Genomic DNA, 23,069 nt, shown 5'->3' on the forward strand with positions numbered 1-23,069 from the left:
CGTGGTCAGCGAGATGCACAGCACATGTGTCTGAAATTGTGTTAGTGTTGACAAATACCTACAAGAATTTAATGCAAAGGTATTTCCACAACTACCTTTTTTCCACGCAGGCACAGCTAGTTGAATAATATAAAGCTGGTTTTATGTTTTAACAGAGAAAAAACAAACAAACTGAAGAAGGATATTGATGAACCTAAAATGTACTATACATGTTTGTTTAATAAAGAAAACTTAGTCAACTTTCAAATTAAATAACTGGTGTGGTAAGTGCTTTGGAATATTGGCAACTACTAAGAGTATTACATAATAAAACAGGACAAGAAACAAAAATGGCAAATATTAATTTTTCTGTTATTTTTTAAGGATTAATGTTTAGATTAAAGTTATTAGAAACTTTATTACAAAAAAGAATAAAAAATTTGACACTTAGTTTTTACCTAAAAGTACAGTAGAGTCCCGTACAACACACAAATAAAGCAAGCAACAACCCTCGAATTTTGTCGATCAGAGGTATACATTTTTTCTTTCAACTTATAGGCCAAGGTTTAAACTTCCATAAATCGTGTGATAATGTGATTTCCTATAATGCGTAACGAATCCCCCACATTGTACGGGACTCTACTGTAGATAAATTTTTGTTTAAGTCTTTTATAATAAATAATTTATTGGGTCTATAATTAATAAAAATGCAATGAAACACCACTTTAAAGTGCCTTTTTATTCACATGATATATTTATAAATAGATAATTTTCTGGGTAAAATTAACCCACAAGGTCAGAGTGACTTATTTTCCTGCTCGCAGAAGGTTAACACAATAAAAATTCAGATTACATTTTCTGCTCAGCTGCCTAATTGTACATAGAACTATTAATATTTTTAAGTAACTCATTGGGTAATCTGCATTGACTTACACGTAATTCTCTGGATAGTAAGTAAAATTGAATATGAAGTAGTGCATGTAAAAGTTGCATCCCCATTCTGTTCCAGATGTCATTTTTTAAATAGTTAACAGCAGAAAAAAGTCTTTCTGCAGAAACATTTGATATTGGTACTGTCAGTATATTTAATGCTACTTCTGCAAGTTGTGTTGCTGGATTGTTACCTGCAGCATCCTTATATTCCATCACTATTTTCCAGAAAAGTATGCCTGTTGTATCTGGAGTAATGCCTGGAATGTTTTATATCATTTTTTCTAATTCCACACTGGTTAATTTAATTATTATGCCTTTGTGTCCTTTTTAACTCTATTTAAAATTTATTTTGTATACTAGTACTTTCTATATATTAACAGGACTTATTATACTGGAAATTATGGATGCAGATATTTAGTCTTACAGATCAAAAATAATGTTCTTTATTTAGTTCATCTGTTATGTCAACCACACTGGTTAAGTTGCATATGGATTTTGGTGTATTGCAAATGTTTTTCATGACTGCTTCAATTTTGTGAATCTGTAATACTCTTGCAGGTTGCACATTTTACACTAAGTTTGACCACTGTATTGAATGTGATAGCCAAATTTGTAATTGGTGAACTGTTTCCCTTAAAAAATTAAAACATCTTTCCTTGACCTCAGATTTTGACTGAACTGAAAATGAAGAAGTTTCAAGAAAATTAAGGAAATTTATACCTAAGTCACAGTCAGATATGAGCAACTATACTGATTTTAGATTGATCAAATCCATGCACAGGAACTGTTCTACAGTATTGTAATTTACAACTGAAGGCTTTACAATTCTTTTAACAAATGACATAAATAGTGATTGTAACTCATTAATAGCTGTGAAAGTATAGTAGCCAATTTGGTGCAAACTAGCCAAATCTGGCAACATGCCCTTTAACTTCCTCTGTGGACTAGGCCTGAATTCAAGGAAAGGGTTAACAATGGAGAAGGAAGGTCATTGTGTAGGGATAGGCGACACAAAAAAGACATCACTTTTGACTCACAAGTCAGACTTAGAATTGAAGAGATGGCTATTCATTTGCTCCCATAGCATCTATTCTTTAAGTTTGATCTTTGAATAATAACCATTGGTTATATACAGAATATAGATTTAGTTTTAGCTTTTATATTATTTTTAATAATTTTTATTGGGCTGCAATTTACAGCCTGGCATTGTGATGACCAATGCATTGTGACAAACAAGTAAATAATTGCTCATTTAATTACTTATTATTTATTTAATTTTGCCTGCATTTTTTTGAATCCTTAATTGCAATTTTTTTTAATTAATTGCAATATTTTTTCTTTTGCAACATAACTATAGAAATTGTTTTAGCATTTCTTCACACAAAAGATAATCAAATTTAAATTTATTTTAGTTCTTTTTAATAATTTTATTAATTTTTATTTTATAAGTTTGCCTGCTTTTTTAAAAAAATTTTAAAATTTTAATTTTAAGTGAGTTAACATTAATTGAATTATCCTAGTGGATATAATGAATTTACTGGAGTCAAAAGAATTTTACTTACTCTGACTCCAACTCCACAACACTGGTGTTGATGTCATATTGTACTTGACTTCATTTACATTACCTTGGTAGCTAACTGTTATAACTGATCAAACAGGTTCTCACACACAACAGATGAAGTAGTTATTGGGCACATTGCCTGATAAAACGGCTTAATACAGCTGGATACACAAGCCAATGACATAACCTCATTTTGTTTTGAAACAAACTCTGTTATTGGTTTGTTTATCGAGCTGTATTAAAGCTGCTTTACCAGTAATGCATCCACTATTTACAAATATGAAGGAGTGCATTATAATAATAATCTATTCACATATAGCTATCAGCAATTAAAAACAAATACATGCAAAATACAAATTTAAACATAAATTTAATATATTTTTTCAAATGTTTATAGGTTTGTGGAAACAAAAGCTTTTGTAGCCCCATCAACCATTTTCACCAATTCATAACTTATTGTTCAGCAGATTTATTGGTGTTATATAGCAGTTACCATTACAATACTTCTGCTCAACTAGAACTGTTGAGTCTGCTGAATGTAGCCATTGTAGACAATATACTAGTCAGAAAAATTCCTTACATATATAATTTAATTCAAATGAAGTTGGGAAAAAGTATTTTGTGTTGCATTATACTATTGGCACAGATAAGATTAAACCAGAGACACACAAAATACTTTATGTACTTTTCTAGCATTGCAGTCCTTAAAGTTGATACATCTACCTGCCAGGCCGGCCTTGTATATTTCAAGGACCTCGAGGGCTCTGATGCGATTCGTGTGAAAGACTCTTTATCAGTCTGGCGTTGGACAGGTCTATGTAAACTTCTGGGTCGAAGGCAAAGGTGGATAGGGCGGTGGTGTATCGTGCATGGTCTATGTTGTATTTGGGCTCGCGGACTCTCTGCCGGATGGAACGTTTGGTGGAGCCGATGTACACCAAGTCTTGTCTAAACCTGCCGTCCCTCACCAGAACACTATACACACCAGGAACCCTGAGATCGTCAAATTTGTCTTTTGCAAAGAGGACCTTTTGTGGGCCAATTTGGTGCCTGTTTTGGCCGCAATTTCTTTATACAAGGCATGAAGTTGTTGGTTGTACTCAACTGTAGTGCGTCTGGTTCCAGGGTCCCGATTCCGATCTCTGTTGTGACCCCTTTGGTTACTGGGGCTGCCATGTATATCAGGTAGATCATGTGAAATACCATTTAAGCATTGTGTCAAATAGGTATTTGGAATTATTCATTAAAAAACTATTCCTATTTATAAGTGATGGCTTAACATGTTAGGTTTGCTTTTAAGACCCCTAACTGATAATGCTACACCACCTACATTAATTAGTAAATAAAACTGCTGGTGATAAATAATTTAAAGTGGCAAAAAAAATTTTTTTTTAAACTGGCAAAATGGTTGGCAATTTTTTAAATTTTCCAGAGCATCCCTGTATGTCTACCTAACAAAAGAAAGCACTGCTGCACTGTTGACTAGAGTGACAATGAATAATACAGTAACACAACTTTCAAGATGTGTTGCTGTACATGTATAACCTTGTAGAATAAGAATTCTATTGTTATTCTAAAATTTGTTTGCAATGTAATAAAAACAAATTTAGTGTGTTTGTGACTGAATTTGAATTTTTATTGCATTGCTTTACTCAATCTATCATGATGTATACATTACTAAATGTGATATATAACATAGTTAACCAAAATGTGGAACAAAAAAGTTCTGTGGAAAATAAATCCTAATTAATTCCTTAAAATCTTACAAATATTACCACAGTTATTTCATTACCATCAACAGAAAGTAATGAGAAATGATAGGAAAATTATAATTTCTATGATAAATCAGTGATTTTTGTTTATAAAACATTATTATGTAATGTTTTATAAACAATAATAATGTTTTATAAACATTATTATGTAATGTTTTATAAACAAAAATCACTGATTTATCATAGAAATTATAATTTTCCTATCATTTCTCATTACTTTCTGTTGATGGTAATGAAATAACTGTGGTAATATTTGTAAGATTTTAAGGAATTAATTAGGATTTATTTTCCACAGAACTTTTTTGTTCCACATTTTGGTTAACTATGTTATATATCACATTTAGTAATGTATACATCATGATAGATTGAGTAAAGCAATGCAATAAAAATTCAAATTCAGTCACAAACACACTAAATTTGTTTTTATTACATTGCAAACAAATTTTAGAATAACAATAGAATTCTTATTCTACAAGGTTATACATGTACAGCAACACATCTTGAAAGTTGTGTTACTGTATTATTCATTGTCACTCTAGTCAACAGTGCAGCAGTGCTTTCTTTTGTTAGGTAGACATACAGGGATGCTCTGGAAAATTTAAAAAATTGCCAACCATTTTGCCAGTTTAAAAAAAAAATTTTTTTGCCACTTTAAATTATTTATCACCAGCAGTTTTATTTACTAATTAATGTAGGTGGTGTAGCATTATCAGTTAGGGGTCTTAAAAGCAAACCTAACATGTTAAGCCATCACTTATAAATAGGAATAGTTTTTTAATGAATAATTCCAAATACCTATTTGACACAATGCTTAAATGGTATTTCACATGATCTACCTGATATACATGGCAGCCCCAGTAACCAAAGGGGTCACAACAGAGATCGGAATCGGGACCCTGGAACCAGACGCACTACAGTTGAGTACAACCAACAACTTCATGCCTTGTATAAAGAAATTGCGGCCAAAACAGGCACCAAATTGGCCCACAAAAGGTCCTCTTTGCAAAAGACAAATTTGACGATCTCAGGGTTCCTGGTGTGTATAGTGTTCCGGTGAGGGACGGCAGGTTTAGACAAGACTTGGTGTACATCGGCTCCACCAAACGTTCCATCCGGCAGAGAGTCCGCGAGCCCAAATACAACATAGACCATGCACGATACACCACCGCCCTATCCACCTTTGCCTTCGACCCAGAAGTTTACATAGACCTGTCCAACGCCAGACTGATAAAGAGTCTTTCACACGAATCGCATCAGAGCCCTCGAGGTCCTTGAAATATACAAGGCCGGCCTGGCAGGTAGATGTATCAACTTTAAGGACTGCAATGCATTACCGTATGCCTGGCATACGTATTCAAGGAACAAGAAGTTGCTGATGCTCTGTGAGTGTATTATTTACTTTTATACCAGTCCCACAATTAATAGGCTTACATGGGACACCCTATGTATTTATACATAGATGGCACGCTTTTGCAACCGTTAAATATGGCTAATAACCATATTCCACTTTTATTTTAAAATTTAACATTTGAAATTGTTAGATACCAGGCGTTCTAAGTTTGGAATTCCTTCTCAATTTAACCTGAAGCAGACCTCGAGTGAGGCTGAAAACATTTGTGTTACAAATGTTAAATGTTACCAGACATAAAGGTTCGTCGAGAGTGTTTACATGATCTGTTATGTCAAAATTTTTATGCTTTAGTCTACTTATAAAAGATCAAAGTGAAAAAAATGTCACCCCAAAAAAATTCCCCCAAATTTTCTGTTAGACAATAAAAATCTCCAATCTGGAAATGGTGGATGGCATTGCATGAAAACTGCTTTCGATTCTCAATGTTGCTTCCTGCTTTCTTGCCTGAACTTGTCACACCATCGTGAATCACTAGGTGTGTGGTGCACGGGACTTCCGTTGTACAAGATCTCAACATTATGATGTTTTTCCTGAAGCATTCTTTGTGATTCAATTTTATGCTGAATATTGAAATATGAAGACTAAGTTTCTATTGCTAGTATTATATTTTTATCACCATTTTAATAAAAATTTCATCAAATGACAATTTTGGCACTAAGCAGCATGACTCTTGCATATAATTTATATACTAAAAATTACATTCTGAATAATTTTTGTTTATTAATATGTCACTCTATCATAATGTATATAGTGACAAAAAAAATATACAAAATAAAATTCTTTCTCATATTATTATTTATAATATAATTCAAAGGTTGAAAAATAAATCTTGTTTATTATATATATATTTTCTGTTGTTTTAGAATGGCAAAAGAAGAAGATTTTTCAGATAATGAAGAAAATATTGTTAAAATTAAATCAAATAAAAAAAAATCAGGTGGTTTTCAGTCTATGGGTAAGTTTTTAAATTTTTAAAATAATGAATAAAAATACTGTAAACAGAATGAATTTAATGCAGCATACTTGGGGTGGGGTATATAAGAAAGAAACTATTAAAAGACATTATGGAATTTACAATGTCTACCACATAATGCTGTATACCACGTAATGCTGTAATTTTCATGTTAAATGTTTTCATTTATGAAAATTAGTAGAGGCATACACCACAATTAAATGTGAAATGTGATAATTTTAAATGAGTGTTAAAATCTCTATTTACTAGGAAAAGATACTAAATCTAGGAGCCAAAACAAAGTTTATATTTAGAAACATTTTTGTCTTCTTAAAAGAACGTCCTCAGTTGGAAAGTTTTTCAAAAGTTGCTTTAGAATGAGTACAATAAATATACTGTCAACTTGTGGGGACTGCTAGGGGAACAGTAGTTAGTTTGCTTTATCAAAAATTCATATGAACAATTTTCAGGATGAAGGTCAAGATTGTATAATTTACAGAGTTAAGGATTAATAGGCAATCAAAATTTCTATATTATAATATTTTGAATTAATTTACTAAATAAAGTTAAATAAAATTAAATTTGTTTACAATAATATGGCATTTGTATGGAGAACATCAAAAATGTTGTTGATGTTTTGACATTCATTCAGAATTTATAATTTTTAAAGTTTCAGGTTATGATTAGTGTAGTTTTTGCTTAAATATAATGATTCTGTAAATTATATTTTCAGTCTTTGTAAGTATTTCTACATTCCTTGTGAAATACTGGCTTGAACTTAGAACTCCTAAACTTGAATTACAGTGTATTTGGCATTTATGGTGCTCAAAATGATAGTTTACACATACATTTGAAAATCTAGATGTAGTTTGGCCCAAATTAGTTTGGATTTTTTTATACTTTATTGTATTTGATATAGACAAAAGATTTTTTTTTTTGTCTTACTATGTGATATTCATATGGTGATAATCCATTATATTTACTCTATACTTTTGTTAAAGTATACAGAAAATGTGAGTTTACATTAACAGTACAAGATAATATATTATCATTAAATTTTACTATAATGTTCATTACCTTATCAATTGTATTCAATGTAATTTCTATTATAGGTCTGAGTTATTCAGTTTTGAAAGGAGTTTTGAAAAAAGGATATAAAGTTCCAACACCTATTCAGAGAAAGGTAAGAAAATTTAAAAAAGTGGAATTAAAACTAGATTTATCAATAAGTGAATTTAATAATTTAATGATAATCATTCTTATGATATTTTTTGCTTTTCAGCAGATAATTATAAACAGATTTGTTTTATTTTTATTAAATTAATCTGATTATTAACTCTGGATTATATTGATTAAACTGTAGTTTGTTTTTTTTAAATTATTTTATTTTTTCAATACCTTACATATTTATTTTTGGTTGCAAAGCATTTTTTAATGAATTACTGTTATAAATATGCAATAAATCAAAACATGATTTGATAACCAATCATAGAAAGTAGGACCTAGATTTAGTGGACAAATCTTAGGATCAGAAACTTTGTCACTTAGATCATGGGTCAAGCTTAAGACATTCAACTGTTAAGAGATTACTATATATTTTATAATACTGGAAGTTTGACAGCCAGATGGCTGAGCAGCCAGGGTGGTAGCCTACTGCTTTAAGGGACCCAGGATCAAATCCAGACAGGTTGAAAAATTTTTAAGAATTTATCAGGGGGTGGTCTGACTGGATATGTTGTCCCCCATTTCTCACCACCTGGTTATTCTATTGTGGACCTAGCTGGTTCAGCCAGGTCCACAATAGGATAATGGGCTTACTTAAAGAGGCTCTTTTAGTGCCCATAGGGTGGAAAGATGTAAAAAAAAAAATACTGGAAGTTTTTAAATAATCGATATGTGACTTTGTTTTATAAAAGAATGTATGATAAGGACAGAAATCAGAAATAGCTTAAGAATTATTGAAATTAAATGGCTATTTTTATGTAGTAATTAATTAGCATAATTTGACATTAAATGTCTCAAGTGCCATTTGCAGTAAATTTAATAATTAGAAATTAATTCTAATTAGTTTAGAGAGATCTAAAAGAAAAGATTTAGCTTTGAGTTGCATTCAAAACACAGTTATTGCAAGGTAAGCAGGCAACATTACTAATTGTGCTATTTAGGTTTCCTAAGAAGGATCTTTGCCAATTTTCCCAACACATAATTTATTTGATTTCTTCCTTCCTTTAAAATCTCTAAGTTCTTTAAAGCATCTCTTCCATTATGCAATGCAGAAATGCTGGCATTGATATATCAATGTTTGATACAGATTGTATCAGAATATTATCTAAAAAGAGAACTGAAAAATTCATTTGAGAAGTTTAAGTAAGGACACAAAGAAATCTTATGAAACAAGTAAAAACTAAATAAATTGAAGAATATAGGTGTATATTAAGTAAACAGAGAAAAACTTTTCACCAGTAGTGATAAAATTGAAATTGAAATTGCATTCATAAATAGAAATTTTAGTTGAAAATAATTAACATTTTGTTCTATTTTCTAAGCCACTAAAAAAGCACCACCATATGGTTAATATTTGCCAAACATTACAGAAAATGATATTGAAAGATTAAAAAACCCATCAAGCATAAAAATTAGGTAAATTTAATTAATGATGATGATAAAATAATACTATATTTAAAGTAGAAATGTGAAGATGAAAGTGTTTAGATTTAAAAAACATTGATTAACAGTGCTTGATAACAAACTATAATTCCATTTTGGAAAATTCAAGCAGGCAACATTCTTAAAAAAGAATGAAAACATTTTTGAAGAAAAAACAATTTGATTTTCTGAACTAAGCAGTAAAATTATTGTTAATAAAATAATAAATATTTCAATACAAATGTTTGGCAGAAACAGTTAAAACTCTCCCTTTCTAATAAATAATAGACAGAATGTTTAAAAACTTACTGATTATTTGACAAATTTATCTTCATGAGCATTAATTATACTTATTTTGTTTAGACTATTCCTCTAATCATAGAAGAGAAAGATGTTGTTGCAATGGCAAGAACTGGAAGTGGAAAGACAGCTGCATTTTTATTACCAATGTTTGAAAAACTCAAAACTCATTCTGCTAAAACAGGAGCTCGTGCACTTATTTTGTCTCCAACAAGGGAATTAGCTTTACAGACTTTTAAATTTACTAAAGAGGTAATTATTTATTACATATTTTACTGATTATATATAAATTTATTCAAATATAAACATCTATTAACCCAATTTTTGATTAAGGTTGATTAATCTGACAGATCATTTGGCTTTAAATTGGTTGTTTTCATCACAAAAAAAAAAAACATGAAAACTCTGAGTAGAATAGGACTTTTAATTTCTTAAAAAACCCGAGACGATAAAAGTAAGGTTAATAAAAAAAAAAATTAATAATAACAACAATAATAATAATAAGAGGGCAAATTCTACATGTATTTAGGATTCCAACAGGCCAAACTAACAGAACATACACAAATAAAGCAAAGATTAATTAATAACAATATTTTTATTAATGATAAATTTTAAGCATTTGAAGAACATTTTGAAATATACCTTAGAATAAAGTCATTCTTAAAATAAAAACCGAATAAAATTATTATTTCTTTTTTTTTTTTTTTTTTTCTACAGTGAGGATTTGTAACTAAATCCTATATGACAATGATTAAGGTCTGAAAGTATAAAATCATGTCATACAGTTACTTCAAACTCTTTTGTTACTACAGTCAACTCACTTAAATGAACACTAATAAAATGAATTCTCATGTTAAAGCAAATTTTGCCATTACCCTGGCATAACGTCATTGTCACAAAATTAATTTTCACACAATAAAGCAAACAAGAATTTTATCAGAATTCATTAAACTGAACTATAAATTACCTTTACAATCCCCAAGAAATAACCCCATTTTCAATAATGATTTTATTATTCACATCAAAATGAGTAAAAGCAAAGTGGTACTGTAATAAATATTCTATTTTGAGTAGAATAATTTTCTTCTCCTGGTAAGCAAAGACAGGTTCAACCTCCAATTGTAGAACAATTCAAACATCTGATTCTATTATACTCAGAAATTAGGAATTAGAGTTTAAGAATGCCCACTTCTTTAAATAGATGCAGTCCCATGCAAACATGTGTTAGTTTGCATATTGGAGGGTGCATACAATGATGTCAGGTTTGGCTACCTTGTGTCAAATTTGGTTCCTTTTTTACTCTTGATCATAGAAGTTTATTTTAACATTTTTTTTCTATATGCTAACAATTCAGCATATTGGACCATAGCTCTTCATCAGCAGAAGGTAACAAAACACTCTAAAAGACATCAACTCTTTCTTGGCCGTTTGCTACGCCCCTTTGTTTACATTTCTTTTGTAAAATGGCTGAGGGCAATATAGGTCAGTCAGGGTCACTCAGGCAATATTATTTTAAAAATTCACCAAAAATCAAATTATCATTATATTCATATGAAACAAAATCACGTACTGTACATTTAGTAATATTTTTAGTTTTAAATATGATATTTTTCAATACATTTTATTAGAAAAATTTATAAGAAAAAAATTGTATATATCAGAACTGACATTTAAACTTGATAATTTGTAATTTTTTGTCAAAATTAACATTGTCTAGTTACCTAGTTTTTTGCTGGCACTGAGCCAGAAAGACGTAGAATATTGTTCTGTACAATTTGATATAACATTTATGCATGTATGTTTATTCATTGTGAAATTATCACACATTATATCAAACATTTGTTATCAAAACTTTATTCTGCTTTCAACTAATATAATGAACTAATATACTTTATTCACTTCATATCGAATGAGATTATATATTTTTGTAATAAACACATGGTTACCAGTAGCAATACATGTAACATTTGCTGAAATTTTCTATTAAAATAAAAAAATATATAAAATATCAGAACTGAAGATCACAACTTGAATATTTATAATATGTTGACGTATTATAGCTGAATAAACTTATTATAGCATGAATGAACTTATTAGAATAATATTATTGCATGAATATGCTAAAAATGAAATTAAAAATTATCAGGAATTGAAAAATTAAGAAAAAAAGCATTAATTAAAATTTTTTAAGTCAACAAACCATCACCTGGACAAAATTTTTCTACATGCAATGCTGGGACTCCACCCCAGCGTTGCACGTAATATTCGTTTTCACAAAAGGTTCATCTGGCCCATTAGCCTTCCCTTATTTAGATTCTAGATCTGCTGCTAGTCAAGGGTGTCACGATTTTTTATTTTTCAATCAGGGGTGCCACTCAATGAAAAAGGTTGAAAAATACTGCATTAGCATGTAGTGTATTGTACGATTTTGGTTTATTGCTTGTCTTTTTCAATCATCATCTTTATATTTACTTTAATTAAAGCATATTCACTTCATTTATTTAGATATTGTTATTTGAAGTCTAAAACTTTGGCACAAACATTTTTAAAAGATGTGTATGCTTGCTGTATGGCATACTCTGTAGACACCATCAATGCCAATCCAAGATTATGCATTAACCACAGTAACATGTGGAACATTAGCTACTCCAATGTCTCACACAGCAATTCTGGAAAAGATGATATACAGAATATCTGATCTCTTTACAATGGCAAACTAAATGTACTCAAGAAAGGAATATCAAGACAAGACAGCTAGTACTAATTAAAGAAGAAAATCTTCCATTCTTCGAGTGACTGAAATACAATCAAGCCAAGATGGACTTGTCTGAGTCGTCACCCTTATACTATGTTCGCACACAATCCACAACTCACTTCAATCTCGATTTACCTACAATCTGGATTGTGACTGTCGCTAGTCAAACATCATGCTGTTCGCACAGGCAGTCCACTTGAGAACAACCTGGCTATTACACGTGATGATAAAACTGACATAACTGTGGTAAGTCACGAACACCAACAAACAAAATGGAAGTTTTCGTTAAAAATAAATACAGTACTTTTTCTTGCCATTTATCTAATAATAGATAGACGTCATCTTCTCTCCAAATACAGTATCTTTTTTATTTCTCTGTCGATAGCCCGACACGTGTTCCACAGCCATCTTGTATTTTCTTGCACACGTGGGATTGTGGGATCTCTCTTATGACTGGATCTAGTTTCAAGAACTCTCTTGAGTCAATCACGATTGAACCTCATTTCAATGGAGATTGAAACGGTCGAGGGAGGTCACACCAAGGCATAGTGCCGACCTTGGTCACAATCTAGATTGAAATACTCGGTGCGAATGGGGTATTAGAACTACTTCAGGCACTTTTAAAAGATTAGTTTGCAAATTGTGTTCTAATACCCATAGAATCATCAGATTAATAACTTAATTGAACTTCCATATAATTTATTTACACTTCCACATTGTAACTTATTCACATTGCTTCATTTAATTTATATCTAATCATCTATCTCCTGATCACATAGCTTGAAAATTGTACCTTTAAGATGAGCAGTAATGTTGAGCATTGGGCTCTCTGAACCCCTTTTTTGATTGTCTGCTAATCTGGCAACAATGGCAAATGATGGTGTGTTGAGCTGGCAGCATAATAGAGGCATTGGTTGGTGGGAGTTCAATGGAGTAACAAGTAATGAGCACATGAAACATCCTTAGTTTTTTCCAGAAAACATTTACAGAATCAGATGACTTCATTAAATCGTATTGACTTTATTGTATATTGTATTAAATATTTATTTTGTATTTTTATATTTATTGTAGTTATCGCTACATATATTGTAGTTATCGCTACATATATTGTGTAATAAATAAATTTTAAATTAAAAGCATTTTCTAATTCTTTAGTTGGGAAAATTTACAACGTTAAAAGCTGCAGTTATACTTGGAGGTGATAATATGGAAGATCAGTTTTTGGAAATTCATAAGAATCCAGATATTATAATAGCAACTCCTGGAAGATTGCTGCATGTAATTGTTGAAATGGATTTAAAGCTTTCAAATATTGAATATCTTGTTTTTGATGAGGCAGATAGGTAAGTTAATTAGTATAATTAAATCAGATAGTTTGTTATTAATTACAATAATTTTTTTTTTCAAATATACCGTATTTTCATGGATTGTCTGGTATGTCAGTCTATCCAGAGGAGACCATGAAATCAGATATTTCGATAGAGTAAAAACTGGCATATCAGTTTATCTCAGGAAAATGACGGCATGCTGGTTTAAGTGAGGTTACACATCTCTCTCTAGATAGCTCATGAAAAAAATGAACAAGTCACGTCATGTAAAATTGAATGAGTTTTTATTATAAAACTGTTAAACTGTCATCATTACATCAAAAACTATGGTTATATGTTTAATTTCTGCATTTAGTCTTTTTTCTAATGTAAAATATTTGTGGAATGCTGAAAGTGCTTCTTTAATGTTTGTTTTATTGTAATTTGATCCAAAAACACAAAAATAAACATATCAGATTTCAGAAACTGGCTGTAAATTATCTCAACTACACCAATTAACATAGGCTTTGTGTAAAATTTGAGAGGAAAGTGTTATCTTTAAGGTCAGGGTAGATAGTGCAACCTACATTGACTAACTACTACTACAACTAATGTCAATAAGCTGCTGATTGTTTTATTGCCCTATAAACAAAAACTTTTTCTGGTTATAGGTCAGTCAAATTACGATGTTATTATTTTATTGCACTCCAAAAAATGTTTCATTTAGTTAACTAGTTTTATTAGATCTAATTAATTTTATTTTTTAGTCACAGTTTAACTGGCATGCTAGTCTCTCCAGGTTATATGTGGTATGCCAGTCAACCTACGAAAATATGGTAATAAAAATTTTCAATATATTTTTGTTTTCAGGTTGTTTGAGTTGGGCTTTTTTGAACAGTTACAAGAAATAATAAATCGTTTACCAGAGCATAGGCAGACTTTATTATTTTCAGCAACTCTTCCTGCAATATTAGTTGATTTTGCTAAAGCTGGCTTAAGAGATCCAGTTCTTATTCGAATGGATGTGGAAAGTAAATTAAGTGAAAATTTAAAGGTATATGAAAAGTTTCTTCTATTATAAATGGCATTAATAATAATAGCTTTTAATCATATATGCTGTAATTAGCATATTAATAAATAAATATCTAAATTAACTGATTGTTAGTGATTAACATTACAGGGTGGTACATATGTATGTCCACTGAACACCAGTAGTTGGTTTTGGGTTATTTACACTTCCACATTGTAACTCATTCACCTTGCTTCATTTAATTTATATCTAATCATCTATCTCCTGATCACATAGCTTGAAAATTGTACCTTCAAGATGAGCAGTAGTGTTGAGCATTGGGCTCTCTGAACCCCTTTTTTGATTGGCAAGTGACCTGCCAATGGGCTGGTCACTTGAAGTTTTCTGGGTTTTTTATGTTTGTAACACCTAAATAGGGTCAACTTCCCATAAAAAGTCTTTCTGGGAGGTATCCTCCTCAGCAGATCACTTGCAAATCACATTGCCTTATATAAAACAAACATGTGTAATTCCTGGATTCCTGGTGAGAAAATACTACAATTTTTTAATATTTTGTTGTGTTTGAGAGTTGATAGAGGGATAGTTAACACACTGTACACTAACTAAGTAAGCTTGGTATTTGCTTCCTAATTAATATCTCTGGATGCATCGGAAAAGACTGGAGGCAGTATCGAATGGTCTTCATATAGCTTGATTTAACTCCTTAGACTTTGCAATGTGGAAGGCAACCAAAGTTTGTGTCTTGAATGGAGAACCTGCAAATTCTTTAGGAGCATATTAAAAATTCAATAAAAGGAATTTTGCCAGTGGTCAGATACCTTATTATTGATCAGTTTTATTAATACCTATGGAATTTGATTGTATCTATAGCAAATATTTTGAAATTTGTATTTCTTAGTCCATTTACTACTTAATTTTATTTCATTTGAATTGAATTGCATTTGTACTTTTCAAATAATTTAATTTTTTGCTGGGATGTACAGTACATATGCAGCTCCCTGTATTTATCTATCTTCTAGTCATTAAGTTATTTTTATTTTGTTTTTGTTAACATTTGATATTAGTTCTTCTTTAGTTTTCTGCAAGTTATAGCAGATCTGGTGAGCACCACCTCTTTTTTCATGCTACTCTATCCTGCACTCTTTTCTTTAGCTTATAACTACTCTCTTTTAACCTATTTCCTGGAATTCCCAACATATCTCAGGTTGCAATCTCATGACCTTTACCTTTGGACCCAAGATATCTTGTTTCAGCATTGGAACAGATTTTTGAAACTAGATGTCGCTAGTCGGCATAATTTTTATATTAAAACTAACTTCCAAAATATAATTTTTTGCTTTTACATTTATTAATATATCTATTTTGTTTGTGCAAAATAAAAATTTTTTGAACAATACAATAGCCACAATTATTCTTTTCAAAAATGTGTAATTTTTGTTAGGCTTAACATTGATAAAAATTCAACATGGCGTGACATGCAATGGAAAAAATTTCAACTTGGGATAGGTTAAGTTATCCACCATTTTAATTCTCCTTCTCTTTTGTTTCTGCCTGGAATTCGTTCCTTCCATAATGTCATTCCATAAGCAACATTAGTTAGTTGTCTCTAATTACAGTAGAGCATCGATTATCCGACTCAATCGGGGACTGGGGTTGGTCGGATAACTGAAAAAAAATGGATAACCAAAAAGTATGAAAAAATACATTATTAGTATAGTATATTAGTATATCCCATGTAATTAGTATATTAGTATATTGCTATTAACGTACTTCGAGTTGAATTTTTATCGATGTTAAGCCTAACAAATTGTTTTTTTTAATAATAATTGTCGTTATTGTATCGTTAAAAATTATTTCTTTATTTTGCACAAAATAAATTCAAAAATAAAGAAAAATAGAAAATTAAGCCTCATTTAAATACTGGCTTCCCTTTCATGGTCGAGCCAGCTAAAACACGCAAAAATTTAACAAAATTAATATTAAAGTAGCCAAGACATATTGTAGCGCCACATCACTAGTGGACATTTGAATTTACCGACTAAAACGCAGTCGATTAACTGATGTGACGGTTGATCGGGGGTTGGATAATCGATGCTCTACTGTAATTATATTTTACTTTTAATTTCTTAATTATGTGGATATTTATGACAAAGATTCAAACTAAACTCAGTCAGCAAAAAGATGAAATTACTAGTTTGTATATATTATTTTACTACTTAGTGTACTGATAGTTCAGTATACACTAGTACTCAACAGGCTTAAAGTCTACAACTCCATAAGAAAATTGCATGTGACCTACCAGAAGCCTGTGAAGTTTCTTTCAGTTCACATCCAGAAAAGGTTACTCATCACTGACCTAGAAAGTATTTGCTAAAACAATATTATGTTAACATAATATAAAGAAAATTCCATATGTTTTGTTATATGATTTAATAAAATATAGTCAATGAATTGTTAATATATAATTGAAATATTTTTTTATAGACTTCATATATATTTTCTCGGACAGAAGATAAATTGGCCATTCTTCTCTATCTGTTAAAATTTGTTGTTCAAAAAGGACAGTTGACTGTTATATTTGTCGCTACTAGACATCATGCTGAATATATCAAAATAGTAAGAATAATTGATGTAAAATAAATGAAAATTTATAAACTTGTAATGTTTTTATTTATCATAATTTGAAAAACGTATTGCATTTCAGATTTTGGAAAAAGCCAATATTTTATGTACCTATGTTTACAGCAGTTTAGATCAAACTGCTCGTAAAATAAATATAGCACAATTTCGATCACGCAAAATAAGTATTCTTATTGTAACAGATATTGCAGCAAGAGGTATTGATATTCCACATCTGGATAATGTAATCAATTACAATTTTCCAGCTAAACCAAAGTTATTTGTACACAGAGTAGGTAAGTCAAAATCTGATATTTTAGAATAAAATTTAATAATGAATTATTCTAAAATTTAATTTTAGAATAATTCATTTATAAGTTGGTTTGTTTATATAGTTTATTAAAGATAAAATTGGATAATTTTATATAAAAACAGACAATGTATTGTAATAGTATAATTAACTAATGCATTTAATACTAAGTTTGTATAGAATTAATTACACTTTTTTTTATTGAACATTATATTTAAGCACTATGATTTACACAGTATTTTATAAGCAGTATTTGATTTTTAAATAAAAAGGTTTTAATACTCCATTTTCTATCATTCATTTGGACAGGTCGTGTTGCTCGTGCTGGTCAAAGTGGTTCTGCATATTCACTAATAGCACCTGATGAAGCAGCTTATTTATTAGATCTTTATTTGTTTTTAAATAGACCACTACATTTTTCAGAAAATACCTCAGATGAAAGTAGGTTTTCACTATTTAAGTAAGACAATATTCAATTTTAAAATTGGTGTTGTTTTATTTTGTCATATTTATATAAGAAATTATGAGAAAAATGAACTAGACTATCAGTAATCAAAAATTTCAATATATACTGATATATATAGTGCATCAGAAGTAGTAGAATGATGTTTGAAGCACCACAATATTAAAAGTGTCAGTTTTATTGTGTTTCAAAACAAGGATTCGTTTAAATGAATTATATACACCATCAAACATAAGGGACTACAGGACACTAACAAACTACAGGATGGAATGACTGATTAATTGATGTATACATCAATTAATCAGTCATTCCATCCTGTAGTCAATCATGCACCACTTATGTTGATTGATTACATCATCGGTGCTTCGATCAGTGCTTGGAACTATGTCCAAAGCACTGTAGAGTACTTTAAACATTGTCCTACTACTTTTAACATATCCTATATAATTTATGTATAATAATAAATATGTATTTTACAGCAAATGATTTATGTGGTTCTGCACCTCAAAGTATAATTGATGAAGAAGCTGATCTGATATTAGAATGGCATCAATCTAATATTGATTTAGTAAGTATAATGCTATATTAACATATTATGTTAAAAAGTTTGAAATTAATTTGTTTTAAAATTTTAGAGGAATTTAAAGAAAGTTTGTGAAAATGCTTACAAACAATACATTAAGTCTCGTCCAGCTCCTTCTGCAGAATCTGTTAGAAGAGCGAAAGTTATTTTTAAAACACCTCCAAAATTACATTTGTTATTTACAGGTATTTTATGATATTTTTAAAATTATAAGACCTTTATCTGTTTTTCTATGTACAATACAATCAATAACTGGTTGACTAAATTCTAATACGAATTTAGTCAACCAGTTATTGATTGTATTAATTTGACAATTGTGAATGTTTTATAATAATTATAAAACTCTGGATGATCAAAATACTTTACATGAGCCACATTTTAAAATCCAAAGCACTATTGAGTGTAAATCCAATGTAAATAACTTAGTAATGACCTAAACTGGCAACATTGAATGGTTAAAATGACACGAATGTCAGATAGTTGTGATGTAATATTTTTATTAACGTAATGACAAAGGTTAGAGAAATAGTCTCATGATGAAGTCCAAGCAATTATTTGTTTTTGTGAGATGAAAAGGTTTCACCTGCCAAAATCCATTGTCAGCTCATCAAGGTGTATAGGGACAATGTCATGCCTTGTTAATGTGTCACAGAATTGCATTGGAGATTTGCAAGTGGATGAGAAAATATGATTGATAAAGGTCTTTAACAATGGGTATCTAATCTGCTTGACAATAGAAATTGGGCTCACGAGAATTGACAAACTCCAAGACTATAGGCATGTCACTTAGTGGCAAATTGCCTTTCAGCTTAGCTTGGAATATAGAGCCATATGGCACATTGTTCACAATAATTTATGATACCATAAGGTTTGTGAATAATGACTGATGGAAAGTTTATCATCATTCCCATGCAGCCCAGATCTGGCCCCATCTGACTTTTATATTTTCTCACACTTGAAGGAATACATACATGGTTGCCATTTTTCTACTGATGAAGAAATGAAAACTGTCATTGCTGAGTGACTGTGGAAGCAGAGATGGGAACTTTTGAAGACAAGATGAACTCATTGAACATTATGATAAATCTCCAAATGGGCTAAGTGATTTTAAAGAAATAGTATATTCCTTGCAGATAAATTCTGTATATTTTCATTTCAATAAAAAAAGTATTTGTCTATGTTAATGGCTTTGTAAAGTTATGTTTTGATCATTCCACATATTAATCTCAATGACTAAATTTTTCTTTACTTTTTCGAAAATATTTTAAATATCTAAAAAATGAATGCTTTTTTTTACATCAGATAAAGAAGAGACTGTTACTGAAAAAGATAGGGTTAAATTGCTAGAGAGCATAAAGTCATATCGTCCTAATTCTGTAAGAATATTTAATGTGATAATATAATTCTATGTAAAATATAAATATTTTAAAATATTCACTACATTAAAATTAATTTATGAAATTAACTTTTTATTAAATAATTGTTTATGATCTACATTGTTTTCATTATAATCAAATCCTTTTTGTATAATTTTTCTTTAATTATGGATTATATGAGGATGTTTTTATGTTAATTATTGAAAATTGAAACTTTTCTCACTTAGGGAAGCACAAGAGTTCACTTTCCAGGAAACATAAGGCTATCAGAAAAACTTTCAGTACTATGAGGCATAAGTATATCAAACATCACAAAGCCCAATTTATGTATAGATACATAACCAAACAATTGCCTTAAATAATCGAGCAATAAATCCACTGTTTAATGATTAAATACTAAGTAATTTGTCAGTAGAGGTAGATGTTAGAGCCATCTCTTATCTAAATTAATAATTATAATTTTAATAATTTATTAAATAATTTTAGAATCATCTGGAAGAAAAGAACTGGCCCGAGGTAGGTGTTGCAACTGGCAAGCACGCTGTATGGCAAACGGAGGTTGCAGGTTCAATCCTGGGCTAGTTCTTTTATGGGGTTACGTAGCTATAAGGTATATTTGTAAAGTAAAAATACAAAATCAAGAAAATACTTCTAAAACATTTTATTTTTAGAATACCTTTAAAACATATGTTTATTTATTTTTAAACATAAGTCACCATGGACCTCAATATGATTGATGAACCTGGAAACTAGTTTCTTGATGCTGATGGCATAGAAAACTTCCACCTGCTCCCATAACATCATCACTTTGTCTTGAACCGTGTTGTCATCATCATCAAACTTCTTTCCAGAGAGATGTTCCCTAAACTGAAATTAAACTAACACCTATATGCAATTTCCAGTAAATAACTGTAAAGTTCTAATGTTTTCAGCCACTATTTAGAGGCCCTCATCAGGAAATAAAAAAAAAAAGTTCTATTGTTTGACAGAGAATACCATGTTATGTTTAAAATAGCAATTCCAAATATTCAAAAATATGTACTTTTTATGGAACAGTATAAAATATTTGAATATTTTGTACTGTTCCAGTTTTACATGTTCTGTTGTTCCCTTAACTTCAGAAACAAGTGATAGTCTCTTGGTGTGAGATCTGGGCTGTGCAATGGATGTTCCAAAACTTTCAATTCAAATGCTTGTAACATATATTGTATGATGTGAGCATTGTATGGATGGGCATTATTGTGCAGTAAGCAGACTCCTTGCATTAGTATTCCATGCCATTTATTTTGTAATATTTGATTCAACTTGTTTAGTCTTACAATAAGCAGTAGTGTTTATAGTATCTCCTCAAGGCAGGAAGTTGATGAGAAGTGGAATTTTGGTGACAGTTTTGCTGCCACCAAGGTCAGTATATCTATCAGAATATGCATTGTATGTTATTAAGATAATCAGTTTTCATTACTTTCCTGGCTGTTATAGAATATAACATAGGGAAAGTATGATGATTGGTCAAGTTTTAATTTCCCCAGTTTTTTTTGCATTTTTTGATGTTTTTACACTTAAGGAGCCCAAAATGTTAACACAAGAAAAGAAAACCCTTACAAAATTGTGTGTGTGTGTCAGAATCTATTTTGCATTATTTCTTAGGACTGGATAGACCAAAAATTTTGAAACTTTGCAGGTTTATTTCTATATATAGGGCATTGGTGTTAGTAAATTTTGGCAGTTGAAGGTCTATGGGGCTAGGGAGATAAAGTGGGAGTCTTAAGTCACATCTTAAGTGGGGTTGGACTTAATGAAAATTTTAATTGTTATTGACATATATGGTTTTTTAAAAACTCATCTCTACCTTCAAAATTAAGCTTTTTGCCTTTTTATAATAAACTATAATATAGAAATAATTATTTAATAAAATCTCATAACAGATAGTGCCAACACAATCTTAACTGTATACTAATGTATCTTAGTGTTTTTTAAACTTAAATATTGTCTTAAATAGAAAAATTTCTCATAATTCAATAAAATTACTTTTCTTAAGCTTTTGCTATTGCTTAAATTTTATATCCTAGTATAACTGAAAATTATCAGACTTCCTAATGGCCCACTTAACCTCCTGTTCAAGTGCCAGGAAAATCAAGCAAGAACCCTTGCCACCTTTTTTATTAAAGAATATTTATACATATCTTTGTAATAACCTTAATAAATCACCAAACAATCACCTAAATATTGGGCTACTATATGACTACTTAAATGATTGGTACAAAGTAATTTGTCACTAGAGGTAGACGTTAGGTGCCATCTCCTAAGAAAATTAATAATTATAATTAAATAAATAAATTATTAAATTAATGATTTATTATTATTAATTTATTATAGTAGCCCGATATTTAGGCAATCGTTTGGTGATTTATTATATACTCATCAGGCTTTGAGTTGTTATTATTTGTAATAACTTTAAAAATAAATTTAGTGCACCTGTGATGCTATTCTTTGGAATATTTTAAATCTATATAAATAAGAATGTAAGTGTTCATTTGTTCAAAATCTTAAATCTCTGAAAGTTCTCCACTGATTGCTTTGAAATTTTGACACAACATTGCATTCGAATACGTGCGTATTTCTATATACCTACTATTATATAGATGTCACACAAAATTTCCCCCCGTGGAGGAGAGGGAAAGGATTAAGGCTTATCCTAAAGAACTCAGCTTCTACTATTCTATTTTAGATGCAATTTTTTATTTTTAACTGCATTTTAGTAGGGTACCACGTGGGGATGAAAGAAGTGTATTTCTTAACAATGGAAGTGTTAAGAGAAAGCAAGGTGCAAGATTTACAGATGCAAATGCGGTTTTTTGCATTTTTGTGGAAAATTGAACATATTTTTAAACCCATCTAAAAATTCTCTAATTAGTCTGGAAACAGGGGGACCTAATTCTTGCATTCTGTAAAAAGGGTAAGATTGGCTATAATGTAATAATCTTAACCCATTCAAGGCCAAGTTTTACAACAAGTTTGCCTGTAGCCACAGGCTAAGTTTATCTCTAACTTAAGCTTAAAATTCTGTTGTCA

The 23,069-nt window shown here is 30.1% G+C and overlaps 2 protein-coding genes across 2 annotated transcripts in view; one reads left to right on the forward strand and one right to left on the reverse strand.

Moving 5' to 3' along the window:
* mRNA-cap (mRNA-capping-enzyme) overlaps positions 1-19,354 on the reverse strand; it is a 141,562-nt gene extending 122,208 nt beyond the window's left edge. Inside the window, exon 1 of the mRNA XM_067286109.1 lies at positions 19,345-19,354. The gene's annotated coding sequence lies outside the window, so the exon portion shown is untranslated. The remainder of the gene's footprint in view (positions 1-19,344) is intronic.
* LOC136988250 (ATP-dependent RNA helicase DDX54) overlaps positions 2,732-23,069 on the forward strand; it is a 31,915-nt gene continuing 11,577 nt past the window's right edge. The window contains exons 1-12 of the mRNA XM_067286107.1: positions 2,732-3,011; positions 6,520-6,611; positions 7,721-7,791; positions 9,618-9,806; positions 13,465-13,652; positions 14,487-14,670; positions 17,131-17,262; positions 17,351-17,561; positions 17,885-18,016; positions 18,518-18,606; positions 18,674-18,806; positions 19,924-19,997. Of these exons, the coding sequence (XP_067142208.1) occupies positions 6,521-6,611; positions 7,721-7,791; positions 9,618-9,806; positions 13,465-13,652; positions 14,487-14,670; positions 17,131-17,262; positions 17,351-17,561; positions 17,885-18,016; positions 18,518-18,606; positions 18,674-18,806; positions 19,924-19,997 (1,494 nt within the window). The 5' untranslated portion in view covers positions 2,732-3,011; position 6,520. The remainder of the gene's footprint in view (positions 3,012-6,519; positions 6,612-7,720; positions 7,792-9,617; positions 9,807-13,464; positions 13,653-14,486; positions 14,671-17,130; positions 17,263-17,350; positions 17,562-17,884; positions 18,017-18,517; positions 18,607-18,673; positions 18,807-19,923; positions 19,998-23,069) is intronic.

The sequence above is a fragment of the Centruroides vittatus genome, unplaced genomic scaffold (assembly GCF_030686945.1).
Source record: "Centruroides vittatus isolate TY-2023 unplaced genomic scaffold, ASM3068694v2 scaffold_324, whole genome shotgun sequence".
Lineage (NCBI taxonomy): Eukaryota > Metazoa > Arthropoda > Arachnida > Scorpiones > Buthidae > Centruroides > Centruroides vittatus.